A 22,230-nucleotide genomic window follows, 5' to 3' on the forward strand; every position below is an offset into this window, starting at 1 on the left:
TCTTTCTAACTGTTCGGCATTTTTCTTAGTATCGTGTCAGGTGTGGATGTTACTTTGTCTCTAGGGTTCACAAGTGAGAATCTGTGGTGCTGCCACAGAAGTCCTTAAGTAAAGCAGAAAGCAGACCTGAAGTAAAACTATTAACTGATGTGTTTTCCTTAAAGACATTGCTATATGCTAACTTATTTACGGTAAAGGGAAAACACTTTATGTAAATTCACCTCCTTTGTGGAACAAGCCACATTATCTCAGCTAATTTGGCAAGTATTGCACACATCTATGCTTTTGAAAAATGTGTATTAATCTTTTATTCCATCTAGACAATGGAATTACGTGTTTCTCTATGCAATGCAAACAGCTACTGAATACCATATTTTAAATGTCTATTTGCAGGTGCTTAATCATGTTCACAATTGTCTGATAAGTCCACTTATTTTGTTACAACAATTGCCACCAGAGTTTTTCTTAGCGGCTGTTTTTATTCTGGTGGGTGTTTTATGCTGTTACAGGACACCTGTGCCAACCTCAAAATGGCCCGTATTTTTTGTCTTGAGAGGTGACCTTACTTGTGACTGTGACCTGCCATAAACCTTTTAATAGATTCCTCACCGGACTTCGTATCCATCTGTGTTGAAGGACAAATCTGGTTTGGTTTGTACTAGATTGTGACCCAGGTGCTGCTCGCCTTAAGGGGCAACGAGAAAATTCCAAAGAAAACCTACCAGCTCTGACACTCCAAACATCCTCCTCACATGCTGCTTGCACGTTTAGCCTGATTCTGTACCAAGACTTGCAAATAGGCAAGTTGGGTTCTGAGACCTTAGAAATGATCATGGTAAAAGTACATATCAATCCACCTTCTCCAGCGGACACAGGAGAAGGGTGGGTTTTATAAAAGTTTAGTGCACATGAAAAACCCTGTCTTATCCTTACTATTTACCAAGGCTTGGATGTGTTTGTTCCTTCCTTTCCCACCCTTCAAATATTGCATTTTCTCACTTCTTAGGACATTCATTTGCCACCATCTCTTTCACAGCATTGACAGCAAACTCCATTTCTGTTCTGATGATGGTCATCTTCCCTGCTGAGCTGCAAAGGAGGCATAATGATGCACAGCATTTTACTGTCTCCCCATGCTTATTTTCAATGTCACAAGAGCAAAGCCACTATGTGTTTTCCACCTTAAGACTCTCTTGCTGAGATACAATAACATAAAAATAATTAAGTAACTTTATTTTCACTTCTTAAGTTGCTGTTTGTAATTTTCTCAGTTTTATTGTGGTACCCTACTGGCTGTACTCAGCTGGTGTCTCTTGTTTTATTTTTAACTCTTTAAAGCAAATCTGTCTGTTTTCTGTGTTTGTATGATAAACTGGGAACAAGACATGCAATACTTGGGCAAAGCAAATACTTAGAAAGATGGTGAAAATTCCAGTAAATCACAAACAAATGTAAAGCTCTCCATAGGGGAAGGTCGCAGAGCTCCTAAACAAAGGCAGCACTGAGTAGAATGATCTTTTTACAGTTTTACAGTTTACTGACAAATTGCACACACACACAGAGGCTACATGGGGGGGGTTGCCAAGAAACACGGATTGAATTTAAGCTTTTCCTTGTGGTATTGTTTATATGTATTGTTATGTTTTTATCTTGACTTTGAGAACATATCCTGCAATATACTTCTGGTTATAGTAAGCTCCATGCAAATGTTAATGAGAAAGCATGGTAGTAATACTTAAAAAAAACTTCAAAAGTTAATATTCTCAGAAGGATTCACAAACTGATAGTTAGCTACCAGTGGAATATTAGGTGGTTTAATTAAACTCCATTATTTTACAGCTGGTGAATGATCACATTTTGCAATCCTTTTAACATTCCCAGTTTGGAAATCGAGAAGGAAGATATCAAAATATGTGCCCTAAAAATATCAGTTTTCTGAGCCATATTGTACCGATCAAAATAGGAGCAAAATAAAACTAATACCAGTTGTAACCAAACAAGAGAAAGTAAGGACTTTCCTGAGTATCTGCAGACAAAGTCTGCAGCTCAACTGTGTCACTCCTTCCCAGCATTTTGATGGCTGGAAAAAAAACAGGGATTAGGTAGTGTGACAGCAGTTGCCTTGGATGTTGAGTATCAGTAGCTCAAATCTGCTTACTTTAACTGTAATTAATTACTTTTTTTTTTTTTAATTACTTTAACTGTAATTAAAAATACTGTCTCTAATAAGTTGAAACTTCTTATTTCTTAATACTTATGGAAATTCCAAGCATACAATTTTCTTTCCCTGCTCAATGAAACCTTGACTGGTTATCCCACCAAAGTAACATTAATTGATTTGTTTATTGTTTAGAAGTTAGCAATCCAGACAGCTCAAGAAACAAGAAAAATTGTGGCCACTTTTTCTGGCTTCTAGACTGATGGTGTTGAACTTCATGTGGTGACATCACAGCTTCATAGAGAAGCACAGATAGAAGGTTATTGACATTTCCTATGGGCATTTGGGGCAAAATCTCACATTTTGCTCAGACAGTTGTTTGTTTTTCAGGGAAGTCAGGGGATTACTTTTATTTCCGAAATGAACAGGATATTGTTTCATACATAGATTATTCTCTGCCCATTGCCTTTCTGTGCAGTTTTGAGGCCTTCTTTTTCACAGCATATTTGCACTAAATTAACTTTTTTATTTCATCTGTCACACAGGGTGGCCTGTTTAGTGATCAGTTGCTATGGCAAATATAAGCAAATTGTGAAGGGGTTGTCTATGTGACTTGTGTTCCTAGCTATATAATTCAAATGCTGATAATACATGTATTATACAGCAAGGATGAAAAATCCATTGCCTCTTAAAAACGCTCTTTCTTTCACACAAGCAGCACACAAATAAAGCTGTTTTCAACCTATATTCTGTTACTCTATATGCCAGTTAGCAAACAGACCTCCTACAGCATCAATTTGATTTTTTGAACAACACCTTTGCACACATCCTAACTGATCTTGTGTGAGCAGTTCCTTAAGTGTTCATTTGAGGTTGTTGAAACTATCCCATATATTTACATAATTAGAGATAATTTATTGGGTAAAAATTGTTATGTTTGAAAGAATGGTTTTCTTGCCGTGCTCTGCCCTGTCTATTCCTACTTGTCTGTTTTTCTTTTCAGTTTTGAAAGGACATGGGTTAACTCCATTTTGTTGTACATCAAAGAAGATAAAATGAATAAAACTGTGTTATGTTAATTGTCCCTGAAGAGTGATAATTAAGGCAGTTACATTTCAGACATGTCATTACAGTTAAAGGTGTGTGTAGCTGGGATGGCCTGATGAGAGTGGCAGTGATGTTGGAACACGTACCTACCTACTCTGGGTGGCTGCTGATTGACTTTGAATGTCAGATAGAAGAGACTCATAATCTGGCAGCCAGTTTTGTTCTAAATATCCGTCCTATGCAATTAACTATTGATTATCTATTGATAATCTATTAAGAAAGTTGTGTTACTGCATCAGCTGTTTTACAGTCTGTAGATCAGGCTTTCCACTTTCAAAGTAGACTCAGTCTTTCGTGTAGCAGAAGTTTGTTAAGATTTGCACCAAGCAGAAAACTATTTTGTATGCATAATGTGATGCTGTTGTTTTGCATGCTCTGCAGGTTTTGCTGATCTTTGCAAAAGAAGACAGCCAGAGTGATGGTTTCTGGTGGGCTTGTGACAGAGCTGGATACAGGTGCAATATTGCACGTACTCCAGAGTCAGCACTTGAATGTTTTCTTGATAAGCACCAGGAAATAATTGTTATAGATCACAGGAACTCCAGATGTTTTGATGCAGAAGATATCTGCAGGTAACCTAAAGGATCTTACGCTCTTTTGCTTCTCTTGAATTTCAGAACATGCTGAACATTTAAAAATAAATAAATAAATAAGAAGCCCAAAACCTACAGTAAAAAGAAAGTTTGGGGATTGAGGCCAGGACGTTTGCATGCATTTGTAAGAGCAGAACAATACAAAAAAATACACTTTGTCAAAGCTGAATTGTAGAACTGTCTCTGTAGATCATGGACTTCTATCAGAGCATAAGTGAGAGCTGTTGTGAAATTATTCCCTCCTGTCTGTGCCTGCTTCTTTCTTGGGTTACTGCTGCCGCAAAGTCTGAAGCTGTAGGGCTTCAAAGGAATGTGCATGTTTGTTCACTGTGTCAGGCACTGCCAGCTCTTCACAAAAGTTCCCATCACTCTTCTGGTTCACATGACTGTGTTAGTAGCTCTAAGGTTGCAAGCACTTAGAACTCTAAGTGATTCTTTGCTAAAATACACTGTGTCAGCTGAAGCATGTTTGTACCATACACGATTCTGTGCTACTCAGTCCACCCTGAGCTGAAATGTCCCATGTGTATGACAGGGAGCTTTTTAAAGCTCAAATACTTGTGCTGATGGAAGTTCTTCTAAAAGAACAAGACTGTTTATTCAGGACAGTGTGACATGATTGAAAAAGGTTATCTTTAGCCAGTGAAAGGTGAGTGGGGTGTTCTTCTGATAGTTGGTCATATTTTTTTCAGTTTCTCAGTAATAAGTAAAGTGGTAAAATTTTATTTGGCATTTCATAAATGACAGCTTATCATCTATATCTGCTATATCCTCTTTCCTTACTTGCATGCCCCAAAAGCACTTTCCACCCTTTAAAGAAAATTTTACAGTATCTAGGAGGACTGGTAAATATGGAAGAAAGTGGTGGAGATATTTAAATGAGCTAATACGTATTGAAAAGGCATTGTTTAGACTGAGCTTTCTCAACCCATGCATTCAAGGCACTCAGACCGAAATAAGCTGAGTAAACAGGGCAACCCTTTGCTAGGTTATAAGAGTGGATTTGAAGAGCTGCTGTTCATGCCCTATGTTTTTGGAGCTCTTGCCTCTTCACTGCACTAAGGAAAATCTGAGGAATCTGGTAGCAAAATGGAAATTAAGTGGCTAAGTTGGGATAAGTAGATTTTGGCAGTGTGATATCCCGTTGTCTAGCCTCAATGGTGTCTTTCAGTCCTGGTTTTCATTTATATTTTCTGTGAAGATATTCAAAGTAACATCGGGAAAGCATGTGGGGTAACTGAGAAATTTGTTTCTTTAGATCTATTCGTGCCACAAAACCATCAGAGCATACTGTGATACTTGCTGTGGTTCCACACACGTAAGTATTACTGTTCTGTAAAAGATTTTTTTAATATAAGAATGTTATGTAGAATAGTTAACTAATTTGCAGACTACACCAATTTTGCTGGGAGTGTTGATCAGCTGAAGGATAGGAAGGCTCTGCAGAGCCTTCTGGATAGGCTGCATCGATGGGCTGTGGTCAGTGGTACGAGGTTCAACAAGACAAAGTGCCAGTCCTGCACTTGAGCCACAACAACCCCATGCAATGCCCCAGGCTTGGGGAAGAGTGGCTGGAAAGCTGCTCATGGAAAAGGACCTGGGGGTGCTGATTGAAGGAGCTGAACATGATCCAGCTTGTGGCCAGGCAGCCAAGAGGCCAACAGCATCCTGGCCTGTATCAGCAATAGCGTGGCCAGCAGGGCCAGGGCAGTGGTGAGGCTGCACCTCAAATCCTATGTTCAGTTCTGGGCCCCTCACAACAAGGGAGACACTGAGGTGCTGGAGCAGGCCAGAGAAGGGAAACAAAGCTGGTGAAGGGTCTGGAGCACAAGTGTGATGAGGAGCAGCTGAGGGAACTGGGGTGGATTAATCTGGAGAAAAGGAGGCTCTGAGAGGACCTTAATTACTCTCTACAACTACCTGAAAGGAAGTTGTAGCAAAGTGTATGTTGGTCTCTTTTCCCCAGGACAAGAGGAAGTGGCCTCAAGTGAGGTTTAAATTAGATCCTAGGTAAAATTTCTTCACTGAGAGAGTTATCCAGCATTGGAACAGGCTGCCCAGGGAAGTGGTGGAGTCACCTTCCCTGCAGGTATTTAAAAGACATGTAGATGTGGTGCTTAGGGACATGGTTTAGTGGTGGAATTGGCAGTGCTAGGTTAACAGTTAGACTCAATGATCTTAAGGACCTTTCCCAACCAAAATGATCCTATGAGTCTATTTTTGTTTTGTAGATCTGCTGACGAAGAAGAAACTTCTGTTCTTCCACTTCTTAATGCAGGCTTTGATAGGGTACGTATAAATTACATATTTAATATAGTAATCATGATTGCTTCATAAGTTACAGACACTTCTAATTCCTCAAATTGAAAACTATACATTTGCTTCTGTCAAAAACTTAGTTATGAGAAACCAGTGGCAATTGATTGGGTATTCTTTTCAACAGTGTATCCAAGAAGCATATGAAATAGAAGAATCTGTGATCTAGCTAATCCTTCCAGAATAAGCAGGAATACTGAGGTTAACTTCTTGTGGTCTGTGTGGGTGGCTTTTGTTTATGACTGCATTAAAAAGATGATGGGTGACCTTGATCACTGTGTGCTGCATATCGCAGCATGTTAACTAGTCACCCAGACACTTCTGTGCACTTCGGATTGCTGGGATTTCTCTTCTAAAGAGACTACAAACCCATTCCAGCTCCGTCTGATGTGAAGAAGACATTTTCTTTTCTTGTCATGAGGTCTGTTGTGCTGACTTGCACCCATTCTTCTCAGGACAGTGTTAGAAGCTGTCCTATACAGGCAGCTCAGGGGAACATACTGTTCATACTGTTTCCCAAACAGATTTGGAGAAGAAGTGCGAAAGGCAGCAGTTCTCAGCTCTGAAAATCTGTGTTCAATTTCTTACCCTTTCCCAATGTTGGTATGCATGGCTAATATGCTCATATTGAGTCCAGCGTCTGTGCTAACTCATATTTAGCTTGAGTTTCTTTACAAAGAAAGAGCATGCACTGGAGTCACCATTTGCGGATCATCTCCAACACGTGGTAGTAAATCTTGCCTTGCATGTAAGGGTACTGTGGGTGCAAAAGCATTAAAAGCAAAAGCATTTCCGAAATGCTTCGATGCCCTGAAAATTTGAAAAGTTGAGGCTAAAAGGTCAGCCCCAGAATGCCAGTGCTTCCTTAGTGTAGTCTTCTCCCTCTCTCAAAAAAAAAAAAACAAAAAAAACCACCCAAAAAGCCACCACAACAAAACAACCAAACAAAAACCAAAAGGGTTTAAAACTTTTCGAAGAAATCTTTATTTCTTCTCAAGTCTGGCATTTTATTCAAAAGCAGTGCAGGACAATGAGTTTTGTGGACTAGATTGTAACTGTAGGTGTAGTACTGAATAGAACCAGAGGAGACACTGTGAGGCTCTGCGACACATGTCAGCGGCACAATGTCTGCCTAGGAAAGTAAAATCTTTTTGCACGTAGCAGCTGCTCTGACTATTCCTTCTAGCTGTCCCAAATTTATCAGGGAGCTTGCATAATATAGTATTTCCCTAATGGAATTATTTTTAATCCTTTAAAACACATGTGATGTCAAATATCCTATTTTCACATTGGGGTGGACATAGGAATTACTTCTACTTGGATGGGGATCAGTAGGGACTAAAACCATTAACACACCCACACACACACCCTGCACACAAAGATTTTAAAATGCCCTTCTTCAAATAGACAATATTTTCAGACAATCTCTTCATCAGCAATAATATGAAATTTATTTTTGGAATATCCTATCTGTTCAAATTAGAAGTTTCTCTTCACTATTTTTATTTTTAGAGTCCAAACTTTCTGGTAGCTTAATTTTTGCATCATCACGATTCCTTGTGTTGGCATTTTTCCTGGTTTTGCTCATCATCTTGATTCTCATCCCTTGAAAAAACACTGAATGCAATTGCTGTGGTGGTGGCTTCTTCAAATGCATCTCCAACCTTATTAGGAAAGAGTCTGTGCATCTAGTCAATTAATCTGACACCTTTTTGTAGAGTTTTGTAGACAAAACCAAACTTTTTGCATCAGGTTTTCTTTCCAAAGAACTCCTTTAATCTTTCTTTGGAGATATTCTTGTAAATAACCATGAATGTTTTTCATGCAGTGAATATTTTATTTGAATCTGCTTTAAAATGTTCTGTTACCTTCATGTGTACTTAGAGTATTATCTTTCTATGTTTATGCTAAGATGTTACGTATATTTTAAGTAATCTTAAATAAATAATTTTTAATTTCTTCTAATGAAATCAGTGATGATTGATTGCTATCCAAACCTGGATCACTACAATCACTAAAAATCTTATAACAGAAAGAGATTTCAGGAGTCTTTTCTGTTAGCTTTACACATTCCTTTGGCATTTTTCTTTATGCTGAATCATTTCTGTTTTTTTCCATCTCATTCTCAAGGAAGTGCATTATATTACACCTTCTGATTTTTTTCCCTATATCATCAGCACCTTCTGTGTTTGTCTTAATGGTGTTGTTAATGCAGCACATTTATTACACTGATTTTTTTTTTTCCCTCTCAACCTCATAAATCTTACAGTAATGACCTACCTAAGATGAACTAATTTGGTTCAGTGATTTGGTAAAGTGATTTGGCATCCTGAATTATTTTTAACTGTGATTTAAATTAGCAAACAGAGGACCTTAATGATTGCAGTTACTCAATTACAATCTTGTCTTGTGTTTTGAACTTTACTTCTTTCCCTAAAGACATGTTGGTTCTCATTGACCAGTTACTATCAAAACTTTCTGGTTTGCAACAAAATAAATCTTTAATATTAAACTCAGTACTTATTGCTAAGCATAAAGAATAACGTATTCCTACTACCTGATGGCTCTTGAGGCTTGTGTCACCTTCTGTATATATTAGTTAAATCAAAATGTAATGTATAAATACTAAACTTTTTAAAAGAAGGTATTGTTGTCTGCCTTCTAATATTTGAGAGCTAATAGATTTTCATCTCCCTGTGCCTCATTTAGATGCACAGATTAGGGAAGGAAAGGAAATGCTTTGTACTTTTTTCAGGTCCCAATTGATTTCTCAGATTTAAGTGAACCAGTGAACGAGTGGTATTAGGGCTATAAACTTAAATAAAGAGATTCTGCATATCCGAAGAAGACTATGCAACAGTTAAGAGCAGCTTAGCACTTCAGCAAGTTGCAGTTCCTGGCTCTTAGCCAATAATTTGTGCCAAGATAGTGGTTGATTTTTCTCAATAAACAGCAGTACTTTAAAATTCAGTTTATAAAGAGCTTTAGTATGTTCTAGTGAGTTTAGTTTGTGAAATAGGTTGCCATCATTGTTAACTTGTATATTATTGCTATATTTGGAGTTATATTGGTTTTAATTTAGCATAAGCATATTTGAATATTTAAAAGAGCAGTCTAAAACTGAAAATCTAAATCTGCCATGCTGTAGAAGACGCATTTGTTTGCAGGCAGTTTGTTATGCAAAAACACAACATCCCTAGACCTTTGCTTCTGTCAGTTTCGTATTGTGCCTTTTGGTTTCCCGTGCATTCACTTAGTGTGTCAAGTGAGAGTTACAGATGTATTTTGAGATCTTAACATAAAGGAGAGAAGCAGACCCATGTCAAGAGATATTTTTAATTTTACTTTTTTACATTTTGCTGACAATTTGGGATTAAGCCATTGGTTCCCAAAACATTTTTTCATACAGGAGAGAAGCATAGATTTGTTTAAAGCTGTTGTTTGTTCCTTGGAGGTTTAGCGTGCTGCCTCTAGACTCTGCATGCAGCTGTGCTGTGAGAACTAGTGACAACACGGGGTATTTCCTGTGAAAGGTAGACTTGGTGCATGTATTTCTGAAGGAGTGATTTAGCTTTTCATAGCAGAAGCTTACTAATGAGCAGTAAACTTTAACTGAAGTCAGAAAATCTACTTCTTTTGTATCAACGTAAGTTTCTGATTTCAGCAGGACCAAACACAAGACCTTCCAGCTTACTACAAAGAGAGGCTGTTCACTCTGGTCTGGAGTATATAAAAGTCTGTTAACTGTTGTCATCCTGCTTCTTACTTTATGTACTTTTCTGCACTTCTGAATTCAGTGACAGCTCAGTGAGATTACTTGTGGAGCAAAGTTACTTTGACCTTCTGAGCTTCAGCTGCAGTATTTCCTTGAAAAATCAAATATCCTTTTTTTTTTTATTTTCTTTTTTTTAACATTTTTAAAATGTTTTATGTCTCTATTCCATTTCCATCCTGAACTAAGGATATATGTTGAAAATGAAACATCAAGGCAATACCAGTTTGTGTGAGACTGTGTCTGGGTTTGTTTTTTTTGGTTTTTTTTAGACTATCTGTTTCTAACTGGGTTGCTAAAACCAAACAAGAAAACTCACAGTTGAGGTTTTAGCATATTTTTGTACCTGCTTTGTATTTAGATAGCCATGTTGTCATAAGAACTATAAAATCATTCTTGAGAAAAAGATGATAAAAGAATGCAAAAGGTGCAACTAAAGCTTTTTATTTCTACAGAATCACAGGATGGTTGAGGTTGGAAGGGACCTCTTGATGTCATCTTGCCCTGCCTCTCTGCTAAAGCAGGTTGCCCAGGACCATGTTCGCACAGCTTTTGAAGATCTCCAAGAATGGAGACTGAGCAACCTGTGCCAGTTCTTAGCAGCCCTCACAGTCAAAAAAACTACTTCCTGATGTTCAGAGGGAACCTCCTGTGTTTCTGTTTGTGCCCGTTACCTTCTGGTTCTGTTAGTGGGCACTCGCAGTCTCTTCAGATATTTTAATGCCTTGAGCCTTCTCTTCTCTGGCAGAGCAGTCCTGGCTTTTCCAGCCTTTCCTCACAGGAGAGATGCCTAGCCACCATCATAGCCTTTTGCTGGACTTGTGCCAGCTCTCTTTAGAAGGTTAGAGTTTTAGATTCAGGAACAGAAATAACAGTTTTAAACCATTCCAGTCTATTTCATGCACTCTTGATTTGTCTTCCAGCAATTCAAGGAGAATAGCAGCATAACTGCTTGTTACAATGAACTGGTTCAAATAGAGCATGGGGAAGTGCGATCTCAGTTCAAATTACGGTATGTAGAAGTGTAAGAAACTGCAAACATCAACTTCTTGGTCTACATATTTTATTAGGTTATTTTCTGCTTCTTCCCAGCTGCCCATATATGTGTTTTTCATCTGTATCTTAACTAATATACTATACCATGCCCTTATTTCCTTATTCTGTTATTTTGTAAAGGACCAATGTAAGTGTCTTAGTAACTGGTACCCTGAGAAACCTTAGTCTGTGTATGTTTCATTCACTGGTGGTGTAAATGACAGCCTTTCTTAATGCAAAATGCAGTATATGTCTTCTGATGCTTCCTTGTGATGCTCCATCCCTGGCAGTGTTCAAGGCCAGGTTGGACAGAGCCTTGGGTGGCATGGTTTAGTGGGAGGTGACCCTGCCCATAGCAGGGGGGTTGCAACTGGATGATCTTAAGGCCCTTTCCAACCCTAACAATTCTATGATTCTATATATCTTGAGGTGCCCATATGGAATTTGGCAATGTTCAGCAACCATTCTTACCAACATGAGATTCAGGGAAAGATCCTTTAGCAGAAATATTGCAGAACAATAACTTCAGCCTGTTTAATTGCAAGGATAACATTTTGAAAATGCTATCTCAGGTAAGGTTTATGGGCTGCAAACTTACATGACAGTAAAATTTCAAAAAGTCATTCTTGATCTTACGTGTGTGAGATTTCATATATGATGGCTTCAGCTAAATGCAATCTTAATCCAGCTCTTCATACCTTGAGCTTTTTCTTGCTTGGACAAGACTTGGAAAAGCAGCAACACAGTTTTTGTATCTTAGTGAGAAATTAATTTTCTTATCATCACTTTTTCTTTAATATGAAGATTCTAATTTTATGTTTAATACGGGTGCGTATACATGCACATAGATATGTTTGCAATACAACTATATGGAAAAAAAACCCAACCTTGAAGCTGAGCTGCATAACGCAGAGGTGTAGTTACCTCGGTGGCATAACTTAATTCCATTTATATCCACAGAAAATAATATCACTTCTCTAAAGGTTTCAGTGTTTCTGTTTAAGAAATAGATTTTTGTGAGGTTTTATTTGCAAACTGATCCCAAAGAGACTTCATGTTCAAGTGGCTACGTATTTGTACATGCAAAGTGCAATTACAGGGCAATCTTCAGGGGAAAAAAAATAGAATTTGGGCTTCCATGATTTTTAATAGGTGCTTTCCAAAACTCAACAGGAAAATAAAGCACCTGTGAAATTTTAGAAGTTAATTAGATGTTATGGTGGTCCTGACTTGGTTTGTTGTTCAGTTGTAAATGCAATATGAAATGAGTGACTTCTGAATTAAACCAGCATAGATCAGAAACACTAGTTTTATATAGAAAGATTAAGCTGTCATTCATAAACACAATGCTTGTAGTTTGTTTCGTTTCAAAAACAAGATGCAAATACAGTTTGAGCATCATCTATGCATGCAAGTATCAATTATGAATGCAGATAATTAAACCTCCAATACAGGGAGCATGATTCATATTGTCTACCACATTTTGCTGCAAGTTTGTGTATAGTCATCACCAAAAACATCTCAAAGTTCATTAAAACTGGAAGGAAACAAAGTCAGTCTCCAGTGATGTTTCATCTACTGACAGTTTTTTCATCCATATTGTTTATGGAAACAACATTAGACAACTCATAATTCTGCTTGCTTTTGGTCTCTTGAATGTAGTTACATAAACTGTGAGCCTACTTCTTTTTGATTATGTAAATAATAACATTATAGAAAATGTATTCAGTGTTATAGTATCTTTTGTATATTGAGAACACACATTCTATATACTTATGTGTGTATATACATTCACATCACCTCTGAACATGACTGTTTTGGAAACGTTGGCAGCACTGCAAAATACTATGAAAAAAAACCCCAACCAGTGGTATTTTGGGGTTTGCTACTGCTGCTGCCAGATGCAGACCCAGACCAGTCAAGTAATTTAAAGAGTTTAATAGATTCAGGCCCAGGATAGTTAAATAGTTAAATACTCCTCATCATGTAACAAGCACAAGTAATGCTTATAAGCAACATTTGTTGTAATATCTGCGGGTATGAAGTAGACTTTTAGAAGATTACTCTTTTTGAAAAGGCATATATATAACTTAGAGAAGTCAATGTCTTGCAACAGAGGACCTCCCCCTACTTCTGCCTGGTTAGGTAAGTGCTCTAAATGAATTTGCCACTGAAAACAAAGCAGAACTAGCGTTTGGTATTGCTGTGTAGCTATAATTTGCTTTCATCTGTGTGTTTTATTTAAGTGGGGGAAAAAGTGTTGCACTGTGTGTCTATTCCACCGGGCCCATGATCTATTTGCTGTTTCAGTAGGTCTTTTATGCAGATTTGTGAAAGTGAAAGGGGAGAGAGTATTTTCAGAAAGTTAGTCAATGGAATTAAAACCAGGATATTTCAGGTGTTTGGATACAAGAAAAATGTGGTGAGAAAGCTGGATCAGCCCAACAAAGCAGTGTGTAAGGTCATGTCAGTGGTCAGAAGTGTCTTCCATTCCAAGCGGGTGCTCCGCTTCTCCAGAGAGCTGTTCCTGGTTTGAAGCTTGATTGGACATCTGTGGGAGGTGTGTATTAATCAGAGGATATGGGACATTTAAACCTGTAATTTGACTGGCTTGGTTGCCACATCAAATGAAAATACTGAGGTTTTAATACTGCAAACATAGATGTGTGTTTTCTTGCAGAAAGTTCATGTAATGATATTTGTTAGCAGCTGGTGTACCAGGCATGCACCTATTGCTGAGATGAATTAGTTATTTCACACAGCACAAAATCACGCATTAGAGCCAGTTTGGGCTGCTAGAAAATCACTTGTAAATTAACACTGGGAGTTCCATTTGTTGTATGAGCTGAAATACTGCTGTCTTCTGAATGCAACACTTTTTCCTACAAATCTTCATCTGCGTGGCTGCATGTCTGTGTCTCTGTGTGTATTATCTCTTGGTGTATCTGATTTGATTTTGAGTTACTTCCATGATGAGCAGGCCTAGCAATGTCCTGTATTTCTTAATTCTCTAGTCATCGGTATTAATTCAAGCCCTGCTATGAAGTCTGGGAGCAAGGTGTTCCTTTTAGGTAATAACTATACAAGAATGTTTATGTGTGGTGCATTTAAACTCTCTGCTATGAGAGGTACACAGTAGATAATTAGTTTGTGTTTAGTCCAAATCAAAGGTGGAGTACTGATATCTATCAAAGCAAGTATGCCTAGGTTGTTTCTTTTAGTATGCGCTCTCTCTTGCTCTCTCCCTTTCTACTTTCTCTCTGCTCCCGCCCACCATAGTATTAGGAGCCTACGTTAATGCTAATCCCATTCTGTGTAAATAATCATGTAATCAATTTATGTTGTGTAGCAAGAAGGTAAGGCTTTTGTTTTCCTGCATTAGTTTAAAGATAGCCCTGAAAATAAAGGAAAACAAAGATCATTTTGGCCCTTCATAAAAATCAGGATCTATGGAAAACAGGTCACTGAATTATTACTTGGAAGCAGGAAAATTGGTATTTTTCTGACTAGGACTTTGAGATGGTTTATACTGTTTTCTTTAATGATGTTGTATCATGACATCTTTGATAGCACCAAACTATTTGCTGTATTGAAACCTTTGTATATATCTATTGTGGTGATTTTTGTTTTCCCTGTCTTTAACGATCACAAATTTCTATTCTGCTGTAACAGCCATTTATTTTTGCTGCTGATTGTTAGCTCCTGCAGTCTAGAGCATGTTTGGAGAAAAAAGCATACTATTAACATGTTAAGACCCATGAATAATTTTACAGTGTAATCTGCAGGAAAAACACGTTAACAACATGGATGTCTGAAGCTGAATTTCCTGAAAAAAACCATAATGGAGATAGTGATATGGTTTAGTCAAACCAACATGCTACTTTGTGGTCCATCTGCTGATAAGATAGTGATACGGTTTAGCCAAACCAACATGCTACTTTGTGATCCATCTGCTGATAAGTACAATATAATAATGTATTTATTTTAAGCAAAATGTTCTAACAATAAAACTAACATGAATCATTTGCTAATTTCAGGGCTTGTAATGCAGCGTTTACGGCATTAGACCACTGTCAGGAAGCCATTGAAATAACCAGTGAAGATCATGTCATTCAGGTAGGGGGGAAACGTTAGCTATTTTGTAGTATTTTAGTTTTGCTGCCCATTAGAAGGCCATGTACAATGAACTGTCTTATTTCTGCATGCTGCACATTGGTGCCTGCTGAAATTTTAAGACCTTCTTCTTCAGTAACTTTACTTAGATTCTAATTTTCAGTAATGTTACATGTAGTAAAAACAGCATGAAATGTGCAGCAGAACTAGGTAACCTGTACAGTAGAGTTTTGTTCTCTTTCTGTGCCTTCTGGTAACAGTTTACGTATTGTCTTCTGTGTTCAGCTCATTGCATGAATAAAATGTTTCACCATTACATAGTATTTTTATATGAAATTATGATTTATATGAAATGGCTCTAGATGCATAACTTGTAACAATTTAGTAGCTATAGGTGAGTAATTAACCTTTAAATATGTTCTTTTTCATATTATCTTAAAGTACTTTTGTTTCGGCAGTATGTTAATCCAGCTTTTGAACGGATGATGGGGTATCCCAAGGGAGAGCTTATTGGCAAGGAACTTACTGAGCTACCAAAAAGTGATAAAAACTGTGCAGATCTCTTAGACAATATCAACACATTTATTAAAAAAGGAAAGGTAAGCAAATAAAATAAACCCATGCAAAATTGCTTTAAATTTCTACTCTGCTTCATTTTTAGTAGTATAGGTTTAAGAACACAAGGTGTGGTTTTCATGGGTGTACATGTAAGACCAGAATTCTGCTTCTCAGATGTCTTAGAAGCACAACAGCCCACACCTCAGACAAGTGACTACTAGATTTCTTTAGCTTTGTTTTTAGGATCTGATTGAAGTCCTTTACTGATCTGTTTGCTTAAGAGCAGTGTAAGAACATTTTCTGTGTTTCTGTTTTGCCTAGAGCCCATGGAGGTTTTGTTAGTTGGAATGTAGTAATTTGTCCTTCAGTCAGTCTCTCAGGTGGTTGCATCATCCAGCCAAAAGGTTTAACTGTTCTGTCACACTGCAGAGCCTTCACCACCTGCATGCTGTAAGCACCACAACATATTAGTACCCAGTGGGGTTTTGTTTTCTAACTGTAGTCAAAGTATCTGCAGTGCACTATGAACTCCTGTCACGATGGTGATGGGCCACAGAAGCACTACATTGTTCCTGGGGATATGCTCTCCTGACATATGCAGCACATGCAACAGTCTCTTATCCCATCTCCTAGAGGTTGCAGAAGTACATCTCACCCTTCCTTGTCTCACTCTTTGCTTCGTGAACTTTGGGGAGCTCTTGAACCTCTGAGTCACTTACAGCAATGATCAGAACTTTTGGGGGTCACTGCTGGAGCTGTTTGCAGGTTTGCTTTGGTTCATTAGCAGCACCTACAGGCCACTCTTGCTTTGCTCTTACTCATTTACATAGGCTGCCCAGATGCCAGCCCTGCCTACTCAGAGGCACCCTGTGTCTTCTGCATCCATCCGTCTTTGTGATGGAGAAGGTATCTGCGACCCATTTTCCAGCTTCATTCTACTCTATGGCTAAATAGTTCCTTCCTTAAAATCTTTTTTCTTTGAGTTGTTAAGGAGAACAATACCCTCTGCTTTATCTTCCTTTCTTTTTCAATCCATACTAGAGGATATCTTTTATCTCTGCATCAGCAGAGTGTTTGAGGATGGGGCATATATGGTTCTTGTTTAGCCTGCAGTCCTACTGATGCTCTCCTGTAGCAGTGGGAATGGAGGGAAAATGAGTGGCCAGTCAGAGAAACAGGCGTTTGCATGAGAGACCAGGATAAAAGTTGCCATGAAGAAACTGTTTATTCCTTTTGCTGATCTAGAGCGCTTCAGATATTCATGGTCATGGGAAATGAGTCATGGAGTGAGAATAGGCTGTTGGTTACCTGAGATTAGTTGAAGGACATCCTTAGGTCAAGGGTTTCTGTGATTTTGCATACATATTGCTTGATGATTGGCAACTTCGAAGCTGAATGGTATTCAATGCAGAGTTTGGTTCATCTGCTTCCAGGGGAGATATCCTCTGGATGTGTTGCAGCCGGCATTGTTTGTAACCTTCAAAACAGATGATTGCTAAAGTTCTTTGTAAAAATTGTATATTCTCTCACAAGAGAAACATACTTCCATTGTCTGTATGTTAGGAAATGCCTATGAAAGGTGCTACTCTGTATTAATAAATTTTACACTTTTTAAAAAATACAACCAGAAATAATACATTATTATTTACTATGTAAGGATTATGTAATAATAAATGAACATTTGACTGCCAGCTGTGTATTCTTAGATGATGTCTCTGTTGTGTGTGTTTGCTTAGGAATGGCAAGGAGTTTACTATGCAAGAAGCAAAACAGGAGACAATATCCAACAGCATGTGAAGATAACACCTGTGATTGGTCAAGGAGGGTAACTTACTTGTCCAGAACATAATTGCTTTCTGCTTTTTAGGGCCTTCTCTCTGCTTTCCCCACCTGTAAGTTTAACATTAACCTCCATGTATTTAGTAGCAGGATGATGATGTAACTGCTGACTTCAAGTAGTCTGGAAAGAATAAGCAAAGTTGAGAAGGTCATGTCCATTTTAGTATCATCATTTGCTGACTAAAAGGACTGCAAAGTCATAACAATTAGTAGTGTTACTGCTATAGATACCTGCAAGTTGACATTTATGTTCATGTTATCAGGCATTTCTTTATGCAGTTACTCTACAGAATGGATCAGCAGCTGGGTAATATCTATGTGCGTGTTTGGATGTGCTCACACCTTTGCCATGTGGTATGGGCACATTGCCAGGTTCTGCTCCCAGATGTGCAGGTGAATGCCTGCAGGAGCAGAAGGATCAGGTGCAAAAACATAGCTGTGACACTGAAGAAGTGCTTGCCACCCAGTTGTCTGTTTGGTGTTGGATTTGGTACCTTGTTTCATGAGGGTTTGGAGACCTCTTCTTAAGAAAACAGCAGTATATCGCTTCACTTCTCTCTTTACCATTTGATATGGTAATGAGTGGTTATTTCTGTTGCTAGGAAAATAAGACACTTTGTGTCCCTCAAAAGGCTGCATTGCACCAATGAAAACAGCAAACAGGTATTGTATTCCTTTCATGTCGTAATTTTCATAGCTTTGAGTAAACTGATGTTTTTGGTTTAGAAATAATGTATTTTTCCAAGAGGAAGTGTCTGTATTGTCAATGAGATTCTCATCGATTGTTGGAGCAAGAAAATAACTTCATTTGCATGGGCTATTCTCCTTTTGTAGGACTGCTGAGTAGAGGAAGAATGGCTTTAATTTTTTGGAGTGTGGCTATGACAGTTGAGTCCATAATATTGTGAAGCAACATAGACCATAGTCCAAAGGGAGTTCAGGGGCTTTTTTCTAGAGCTGCTCTTACCAGTCTGTTCTGGTGTGTTCAGCTCTAATAATGACCTGTGTTTAGCTGTCACAAGGTTCACCAGTGGGTGAAGCGTGTAGCTTTCATGCAGGACCTGAGATATTGCGTCACAAGAACATGTTACAGAGGGGTGCAATCCACATCATAACCCAAGTAAAGCAGCAGAAGCAATCAACACCGGTCTCTGCAGGCCAGACATATCCACCCGAGCAGGTCCTACAACAAAGCTGGTGGCATGGGGAGCTGTTTGCTGTCAACTACTCCTGGTTCCCTCTCTCTTTGGATGTTTGGAAATTTGGAAATATCCAAAGCAAATGATCGTATCACATGCTTTGCTTCAAAAATATTCCATTACATGGCTTGTAAAGTAAAGAAGTTTGGATTTCTGTGAGCAAAGGAGTGAAATCTATATTTAGCCTGTGATCTGTAGGGGTGAGATAGAAAGTTTGAAGCATAAGAAGTAGCTAGCAACAGTTTAGGCTGAGGATGTGTTTGGGAAACATAATGTGTTTCCATGTTCTTTCAGGGATCATGGGAAATAAAACAAGGGAATCTTGTTTTGTTTAGAATTTTAATGTTCTTTTATCTGTTTTGTGGGTAAAGATGCTTGTGCATAAAAGGTATTTAGAAACCACTACTGTTTCTAGTTCATCCTTCTTCAGTGTAATAATGGTGAATATTAACACCTTATGGGAAAACCTCTACTACTGGAAGAAGTTTGTAAGCGTTATTCTGTAAGATCTGGCTGTTGAAACCATGCCCCTTGCACAAGTTTTTTGTGGCTACAGGGAGCCAAGGGAGAAATCTGCATATGTTCTGGAAGAACTTTGAAGGTTGATCACTGAAAAACAAGGCTCGACATACTATAAACTGACATCATCTTTGAAGTAAAACATGGATTTTAGTGTTAGCAGCAAAGTACCATTTACTATAGCAGGATGTTTCAAAGTGCTCAGGCAGAGTGCAAGAGTTGTATAATAGAAGCAGTGCTAAAGTTACAGGTATTTCTTAGATACAAGCTGACTTTTTTTTTTTTTCCCTAGAATGTACACACAGCTGAAAGGCTGGTACAGGGAAGTGTAGATATGATACTCTTAGTGTAAGATAATGAATACAGAACAGTTGCAAGCTTGAAGCCATGTGTAAAATGCAACAGTAGGAATACAGATAAAAGTCCTTTTCCTTCCTGTTTTTCTTTACCCTCATTTTGGGGCTGCCAAAGCCAGTAGTAAGTGTAAGAAATATATTTTAGCTGGGGACTTGTGTCCAAGGCCACATTCATGTTCTCTGTACTACTGGAAGTGTTGGAAAGCACCATCAATTCACATTTTTTTCTCACTGCTTCATGAGCACTTATTGGTAAAAAAGCATGGACATGGTGAGTTACAGGTTTGGGGAGCTCTACACATTTGGTCATCGCAGGGAATATGGCTTTTTACAAAAATGCAGATAGACATCACAGAGGTAAAAGACCACAGCCTAACAGGAAGGCATGGTCTGTAGAGGTTTAAGGTCCATTGCGGAAAAAAAACAAGGTGCAACCAACAGAACTAGGTAGTTCTTGTGTTTCAGTTCTGTGGTGGAAATATCTCCTGCCTGGAGTAGAGCACCAGGTGCTCTCTGATTGCATGTCAAATTCACAGCATTTCTTGGAATTTTGGGAGGCTTGGGGGTGGTTTTGGGTTCATCTTGGGTTTGTTTTGCTTTTCTCTTTTTTCTTTTCATTTTAGTTGGGCAGTGATGGTGACGTGAATATTTATTATATTCAAAAGACTCTTTACAATTATTTTGTAGCAGTAATCACTAATGAGATGTTACCAATCTTGATCAACATTTGGACACTGAAGTCTCCTAAAATCCATGCCAGAATGCTTGCAGTAATAGAACTTTTCCTGGCCTAAAAAAAAAACATTTTTCTCTTCAAGCCACAGATAATTCTTTACAGAGGAATAAAAAGAAATCAAATGAACTTTTAGTTACAGAGCAATAAAAACTGATGATCCAAATTTTAATGCAAATGTCTAATATTTCACATAATTATAAATGGCTTGATGTCAGCATTCAGACTCTGTGTGCAAACTTAGAAACACCCTTACATTATTCTGCATTGTTCCACCTTAAAAAGGTGTAGAAGTGTTCTTTGTCAATACCAACAGCCTCCATAAGGGGTATCACAGCATGGTTAGAGATCACAGTGTAAGAAGCTTCATGGATCTCTGTGCCACATTTATCACATACAAAAATTAAGCATGTTAGATTTATGCATGGAAAAAAAAATATATCTGAGAGTCTATCAAGCATTCTTACAGTGAAGATTTATGAATAGGGATTGATTTTCATGTGACTGTTCCTGTGTGCTGAAGCCTAATGATTAATGCTGCCTTTGTCAATTTGAGCCATGGCAGGATAGAGTCCAGTGTTTGCACATTCATAGTTTTACAACAGAGATGGTGTTTCTTCTCTTAAGAACATACTGGCCCAATATTAGCTGTGTAACTAGCCTCATAACATACCTTATGTGGCTTTTTCAGGTCATGCCTGCAGGAGGGGTAATAGAAGTATTCAGAGTTCAATTATGATTTGTTATACTTTCCCAGTAGAAAACTTAAAGGACAGTAAGTAATGTTTTCTGCCAGTTGTGCAGCAGAGATATATGTGTAGGCTCTGGTTCAGGACCAGAACAAGTAGCTCAGATGCATTTTGTCATTGTACCATGTCTGATGAGCTTACTCGATTTTACTCTGTTTGGATGAGACCACTTATCTGAGTGTTCCTGCATGATTACAAGACAGGTGCTTAAGCTTTTAAAATCAGTTTTCCCGGGGAAGAAATGTTCCTTAGGCTCCAGATTTATATGGACCATGGGTGCAGGATTTCCCCTTCCATTTTTATTTTCCTTCTAATTCATTGCAGAAAGCCACTCTTAAATTTGGGGGTTTGGGTTCTTGGTTGTTTGTTTTGTTTTTTTTTGGGGTGGGAGGGTTGTTTGGTGGTTTGGTTTTTTTGGGGTTGGTTTCTTTTTTTTGCGGGGTGGGGGGAAGGAGGTTGGTTGGTTGGTTTGTTTTCCCTTTCCATTCTCTTCTCATTCACCCTCATCTCTCCTCCCATCAATAGCAAAAAGGAAAAAATGTGGAAGTTGCACAAGAATGAAGGAAAAGAGAATTTGTGTAATTCCTCACCACTTGCAACCATGATTTCATTCTTCCATGCAATCTAGTGCCTTGCTATAGGCAGGTGATGTATTTGGCCAGAGGAACCAATCACCATAGATTAGATTGTGATGTGTCATGAATAGTGTGTAAGTGCAGTGTCAAGCACTGAAGTTTATTCATCTGAAGTAAAGGGTATGTATATATTTGCTAGTGATTACAGGGAAAAGAGGGAATGGTTTTAGCCGTTTTCAGTGTCTTTGTTGGCTTTACCTAAATACATCATGTGCTAACTTTAGAGGGAAGGCTTGAGGAACTGGAAGCTCTGCTCAGTTTTCCTACTAACAGCAAAAAAACTTTCTTGTACCTGTGTAACGAAGGAACAGAATGAAGTGATTAGCAGATATTAAACTGTCATGTAATGGACAGACTGTGCTTTTTGGGTCTAGCAGGATGGAAAAACATGGAGAATTTATTCTGTGTTATTGTAGGCTAAGCAATAGGCATAAACTTCAAGATGATGGAAATACCCTATCCAGATACTAGGAAAGTTTGAACTATCTTTCAGTGGAGCTACCCAATATGTGTCAGAAGAACAAAGAATAAAGATTTTTTTAACTTTT

General features: G+C 38.2%; 1 protein-coding gene across 6 annotated transcripts in view; it reads left to right on the forward strand.

The window, feature by feature from the left end:
- Positions 1 to 22,230, forward strand: part of PDE8B (phosphodiesterase 8B) — an 80,694-nt gene that overhangs the window by 41,550 nt on the left and 16,914 nt on the right. For 5 of the 6 annotated variants that reach the window (XM_057405432.1, XM_057405427.1, XM_057405429.1 and 2 more), the window contains exons 3-10: positions 3,647 to 3,837; positions 5,117 to 5,176; positions 6,090 to 6,147; positions 10,870 to 10,958; positions 15,019 to 15,097; positions 15,553 to 15,693; positions 17,389 to 17,477; positions 18,094 to 18,154. In XM_057405432.1, the coding sequence (XP_057261415.1) occupies positions 3,647 to 3,837; positions 5,117 to 5,176; positions 6,090 to 6,147; positions 10,870 to 10,958; positions 15,019 to 15,097; positions 15,553 to 15,693; positions 17,389 to 17,477; positions 18,094 to 18,154 (768 nt within the window). The remainder of the gene's footprint in view (positions 1 to 3,646; positions 3,838 to 5,116; positions 5,177 to 6,089; positions 6,148 to 10,869; positions 10,959 to 15,018; positions 15,098 to 15,552; positions 15,694 to 17,388; positions 17,478 to 18,093; positions 18,155 to 22,230) is intronic. The other variant, XM_057405433.1, reaches the window with a different exon arrangement.

This window comes from Pezoporus wallicus, unplaced genomic scaffold, assembly GCF_028554395.1.
Source record: "Pezoporus wallicus isolate ANWC-B61680 ecotype Strahan unplaced genomic scaffold, APGP_CSIRO_Pwel_v1 scaffold_2696, whole genome shotgun sequence".
NCBI lineage: Eukaryota > Metazoa > Chordata > Aves > Psittaciformes > Psittacidae > Pezoporus > Pezoporus wallicus.